The 6,390-nt window shown below is 28.5% G+C and overlaps 1 protein-coding gene across 2 annotated transcripts in view; it reads left to right on the top strand.

Annotated features, from left to right (window-relative positions):
• LOC107456824 (dorsalin-1) overlaps positions 1-6,390 on the top strand; it is a 28,616-nt gene that overhangs the window by 8,325 nt on the left and 13,901 nt on the right. Inside the window, exons 2-4 of one of the 2 annotated variants that reach the window (XM_043056873.2) lie at positions 2,376-2,515; positions 3,165-3,306; positions 5,459-5,605. The exons of the other annotated variant lie outside the window; for it this stretch is intronic. Coding sequence (XP_042912807.1) covers positions 2,376-2,515; positions 3,165-3,306; positions 5,459-5,605 — 429 coding nt within the window. The remainder of the gene's footprint in view (positions 1-2,375; positions 2,516-3,164; positions 3,307-5,458; positions 5,606-6,390) is intronic. 2 annotated transcript variants of the gene reach the window in all.

Here is a 6,390-nt window from a genome sequence, read left to right on the forward strand (position 1 = left end):
TTTTTCTAGTTTTTAAAACTAGAAAAATTGGGCATTATTATAAAGCAATAAAATAAAAAAGTGATTTTTTGTGAAAATCCGCTTTTTTAAGGTAGTCGGATACCTTAACTCATGAAATTCAGCTGCCACTATTCGTTCTTTGATATTGTAGGGAAGTCTGCAGATCTATGTATCAAAACACTTCATATTTTTCCATCGAACTTAATTTGCAATTCATCAGTAAAAAGAAGCAGAATCTGCTCCCGTAATTAAGTTTGAAGAAAGAGTTTCAGTAATTTTGGTTGAAATAATTTTAAGCTAACATTTTAAACTTTTAACAATTTAAAATAAATTATATTAAATAATTCTTACGGCTACGGAACCCTAAATGGTCGAGCCCGGTATTATATATATAAAAAAGTTCATTAGCAGCTGTGAATATACTAATAAAAAAAAACTCATAAACATTGAAAATAATAATCAGAGAAATTTAATTCTTTATTTTTGAAATTAGTTGCTTTATTTTGAATTCAAAAGCTCCATGAGAGATATTAATTTTTAAAAATGCATATTATTTTCATTATCTATTCAATATATTGTTTTCGAATTTTTTTTTTCATTAAATTTTGTTATTTTTTCCATAGGCATTTTACGTAAATAATTTTTTATAAGCAACCGAAATTAAATAAGTTATGAATTTTTGATTGGATATAACTATAATTATTACTGGTTAGAAAAGAAATCTAACTTTCGGAGTCCTTGTAATCCTTCTACGGAACCCCAAAGCCAGGGCTGGATTATCCATTAGGCCAGACTAGGCCATGGCCTGTGGCCCCCGATGATTAGAGGCCCCCTTAAAATGGATTTTTTGAAAATAAATTTTAAAAAATTAAAAAAGAAATGATTTTTCAAAATTTTATGATTATTTTTTAGTTCTAATTTAATAAAATAAAGTAAAATTTAATATATTATTATTTATTTTAATTTTAAATATGCTTTATTAAATGAAAAGATACATAAATACTTTTATATTTGAATAAAAAAAGCATATACGAGAAAATTTTTTTATCTAAGGTCCCCAAAAATTTGAATGGCCTAGGGCACCGCGTACGCTTAATCCGCCCCTGCCCCAAGCATTCCGCGGAACACCTTTCGGGAACTGCTACATCATAGTATAAAATTAGTTAAAGTTTCGTTTGCAAAATTTGGCAGGTATAAATCTTACTTTGTAATCTTAACAACGTATAAATCTTAACTTTAAATCTTAAGCTTAAATCTTAAAATGCTGAATGCGAAGTAATCAATGCTGAATGCGAAGCAATCATAAAGGTTTGTGAGCGGATTCTCCAATTATATATATTTTTTAATAGATTTGTAATGCATGAAATCGTAAATAAGTTTCAAGCAAATGTTTCACTAAATTTGAATTTAGTTTAGCTACAAAAAAAAAGAAAAAAGAAAAAGTGTCCTGTCTGGTCCTTTGAAAATCTATTTAAACTAACGTAAGCACCAAATCATTTAAATAGATATTAAAATATTTTTACGTAATAGCTAACAATCATAAAATAATGTGATATTACTAGATATTAAGATATAAAATTTTAAAACTTAAGGGTTGCGAGACTTTTTATGTGTAGTAATAGAGGACATCGAACTTATAAAAAACTTAACCTTATAAAAACTGAAATTAACGTTAAGTTTTTTCTTGTTATTTTTATTCGAATACATCGTTAATTTTTTCCATCTGACCGATTAATCCATAAACTTATTACTATATAACTATAGTGTTCAATGATTTACATAGTGTTTTTTATTTTACTTTATAACCGGTGTTGAACAGCTGTCCCAATTCTGAGAATACGACTATCAATACTCAACACCATAGCAACGTTATTTTGAGCCCTACCCAGAAGACAAAGACTGGATCAAGCATTGGGGCAAACAAGCCTTCATGGAGAATTTTGATGAAACTAATCCTCGTTCGCGGTACACGAAGAGGAAAATCACTATACTCCCCGGGTTAACCAGACTGCGGGGGATTCTAATCCGTGATCTGTCAACCATTGAGGATATTTTACGTCAGCACTGTGGTCGGTGCTTACTGGGATCAGAATTCGTATCGTCCAGCCAACGCTGTGAATTCGAACCTGGCTCTATCCCCTGAGCCACTAGTCTTCTAAGAGTCTTCAAAACAAATGTGGCAGCCAAATTAAATATTTTATTTTTTTACATATAAATTATATTGCCTGTCCCTTGAATATTTTTTGAATCGATCTCAAATTCAATTGTTTCTATTAGAAAATCTTACTGAATGTTCATAAGTTAAGAAGATTCATTACATTGTATTCTACTCATAAAAGTGGCTGATTTTAAAATATAAATTGTTCTTCTTATAGGTGAATTTTCAGATGATCATCAATATAATTTTGAAATCATCAACGGTACATTTAGTCACGAAGAGATAATAGCTGCAGAATTTCATTATTTCTTTGATAGACAAGCTTTCAGGGCTCATCCATCGTCTCATATCATCCAGGTAAACCTCATTATTTCAACCTTATAAACCTCAACCTAATTATTTTTTCAGAAAATGATTACACTGGGGGACAGGGTTTTTTTTTCTTCTGTTGTATGATATTTTTGCACGCATCTTAGATATTTTCGCGTCATTAATTTGCAATCGATTTCTCTCTACAAGCTACGGTTTTTATGCAATTTAACGATATTTTCCTCCCCAGGTTTTTTTTTAAGATTCCCTCTCCACCTCTCTGCTAGATAGGGAGTGGTAAGAAGCGATAATACATTTCAGTTTATGATGCGATCTGATTACCAATTGCTTGGCGATCATGCGTGTGTATATTACTGCTGAAGTGTTATTTTATTCGAATTACCACGACCTATGTCATTTACCTAATTTCATTTAATTTCATATCTACCTAGTAGTTTTGTAGTTGATAATCGAACAAATCTGAAATTCTCTTAATTTCGAACAACAGCATTGAATTTCGCTCATTTAATTATTGGAGTTTTAAAAGTTTAAAGCTGATGATCTTGACTAGTCACTTGTTTTTTTCAAACCTCTTCGTTGAAATGATTTGGTCTGATTGATTTCCGAAGTATTCACTATTGCGTATATTCCCTGATTTGTAATTAGCCTAAAATTAAGATGAAATTTTTTATTTCAGGTTTTACTTTATGAAGTTTCAAAAAATTCAAGCAGAAATCTGTTAGAGGCCCGTTTGATTAGTACTTATTCACCAGGATGGGAAGTTTTTAAAATCACGTCTACAGTTAAAAAATGGAGAAATAGTACAACATTAAATCAAGGTAAAGTAGAGTTTACTGTTATATCTTCTTCTTCTTCTTGGGCACTACAGCCTATGACAGGCCAAGGCCGTCCCAATAAGTTTTTGCCATCTTGATCTATTCTGTGCCATGGCCTTCCAATTACTTATTTCTATTATATTTAGGTCCCTATCAACTGCGTCCAGCCGCCTAGTCAGTGGACGACCCCTACTGTTATATACCACTCAAAATTATTTATACATTAATTTTTAACATACAGTATACTCTCGATATCTTGAACTTCGATATCTCGAAAACTTTGTTACGTCAAGAAAATATTTTTCCACTTGGCATTATATATCAACCTAATGTTAATTTGAATTCCTATGTCAAAGAGTTTCTCAAAACCTTGCAATGTCAAACTTTTTTCGAAATAGAAATTGAATTTTTTCGGAAAAATCACAATGTAAGTTTATTATGAACCAATTCTTTTCTGTTTAATGCATAATTATTTTTGCCTTACTTTAAATATAAAATTATCATTGTGTATTAAGTATTTCTTTGCTATAGATATGAAAATGATCGAAAACATTTTAGATCATAATGTCTACACATTAATTTTTTTTTTCTACTGTGACATTTTAAATGTCGAAATTCATAACTTGATCGTAATCAGTCAATTAGTTTCTTGTAAATAAATCTTCAGAAAAGTCGTATTTCTAAAGTCTTTCGCAAAAGTCTTTTCGCAAAAACTATTCGACTGATTCTGTTTAAATTTTAGGTTCTCCTCATTTGAAATTATGAAGAGTTAGAATAGCTTACAACTTAAAAATTTTTCTAGCTCTTTATAAATTAAAAATAATGTTAAATTTTTAAAATAATATTTTTTATTAGAAAAATTATTCTTAGATGAACGAGTCTAATAATTGCGTGCAAAAATATTTCAATTCATTTACAAGGGTTCGTAAACACCTTGAAAAATTCAATAAGTGATAATAATATTAAGATAAGCAATGTATTTCATTATGTTCGAGATTGCGGAATATTTTATTTACTATTTTACTATAAGTAAATAGATCTAGATCCAAAAGCTATTGATTTGAAATTATTATTCTAAAGCCAAGGCTACCAAAAGCCCTCTAATATTTTTAAAGTGTTAGCTACCTTTAAATAGTAAAGTATGTTTCTTGTATTTAACTAACTGTCGTAAACAACATCTTAATCACCACAATAACTTAAAATTTTATTTCATACATAGAAATATAATGCGTGTAGGAGGAAAATTAATTAAATTGAAGTGGTTGCAAATTAGCAAAATAATTTTACACACCGTGATAGTTAACTTACTTCGACTTAAATATTTTAGTCGAATCTTTGGCAGCCTTGCAAAGAGAAAGCTTAATTAATAAACTTTAAAAATTTCAGGTTTTTCTAACAAAGTCGACTCCAGTTGTAATTTTTTTAGGTTAGTTTTTTTCTAGGCTAATGGTTTCAAATCAAGCCATTTTGAACATTTTTTCTATTTATTGCACAGTTTCTACAGTAATTCTATATTTTGAGAGAGGGGTAATCCTAATCCATAGGAGAAATAAACGTTTGTTGCACACCCAGCCTATGTGCCTTAAAAATTTAAAAAAGAAATTAAAATAAAAGAGGTGAGAAAAAATTCAACCCCGAAACTTGCTAGTATGCTTCTAACCATTATTGCATCTAAATAAAACATATATTCTTGAGAATTTCACTTTACCAAATATTGTCCTGTAAAATTATCTGTTGGTATTATCATAAATGCACTATCTCTTTTAAACTTTTTAAGCTCACTGGTAACCAGGTATGCTTTCGAAGAAAAAAAACTTAAAATATCATACATTAATTAATTAGTATATTTAAGGTTTATTCCGTGAATCCTTTAACAAGGATATCAAAAGCTTGGCTTTCCGCAAAAGGACAGTATTAGGAAATTGACTAAATCTTGCAGAATTCTATTCAATTTTGTAAACACTTATGCCCTCGTAATGTTAAAATTGAGAAACTATAATAAACTATAATATAAAACTTTTTTTTTGAAGTAAGAAAGAAAATTTCAGTCATATAACTTTTTTAAGTGAAATCTTTTAAAAATACACGCATAATTTATAAGATAATGTTTGCAGATTTTGTATTCAGTCTCAATTATATAAACAAAAATTTGCAGGATTTGTGATTGAAACGTTGGATTTGTCTGGACGAATATCAAGAACAAGATCAGTTTCAGTCAACAAACCGATACTCATTGTTTTCAGCTTGGATAGGAGGAGACTGAAATCTTTCATGACTTCTGCAGCAAGGTCAAAAAGTCCAAGTAAGTGTTTACTTGTTTTTACTGCCAACTATAACATGTTTATAAACACATTAATGGAACATTTATTACAAAATAATTGATTTAATGAATCAAAAATAAATATTTGGTAATTTTATTATAGAAATATAGGAATATGTATCAGGAACATACTAACGATATGTATCAGGAACATCGATTATATATGCAACTACTCTAACTATAACATGTTTATAAGCACATTAATAAAACAATTATTACAAAATAATTGATTTATTGAATCCAAAATAAATATTTGGTAATTTTATAATAGAAATATAGGAATGTGTATCAGGAACATTGACTACATATGTAACTACCCTAACTATAACATGTTTATAAACACATTAATGGAACATTTATTGCAAAATAATTGATTTAATGAATCAAAAATAAATATTTGGTAATTTTATTATAGAAATATAGGAATATGTATCAGGAACATACTAACGATATGTATCAGGAACATCGATTATATATGCAACTACTCTAACTATAACATGTTTATAAGCACATTAATAAAACAATTATTACAAAATAATTGATTTATTGAATCCAAAATAAATATTTGGTAATTTTATAATAGAAATATAGGAATGTGTATCAGGAACATTGACTACATATGTAACTACCCTAACTATAACATGTTTATAAACACATTAATGGAACATTTATTACAGAATAATTGATTTAATGAATCAAAAATAAATATTTGGTAATTTTAATATAGAAATATAGGAATATGTATCAGGAACATGCTAACAATATGT

The sequence above is a fragment of the Parasteatoda tepidariorum genome, chromosome 4 (assembly GCF_043381705.1).
Source record: "Parasteatoda tepidariorum isolate YZ-2023 chromosome 4, CAS_Ptep_4.0, whole genome shotgun sequence".
In the NCBI taxonomy this organism is placed as follows: domain Eukaryota; kingdom Metazoa; phylum Arthropoda; class Arachnida; order Araneae; family Theridiidae; genus Parasteatoda; species Parasteatoda tepidariorum.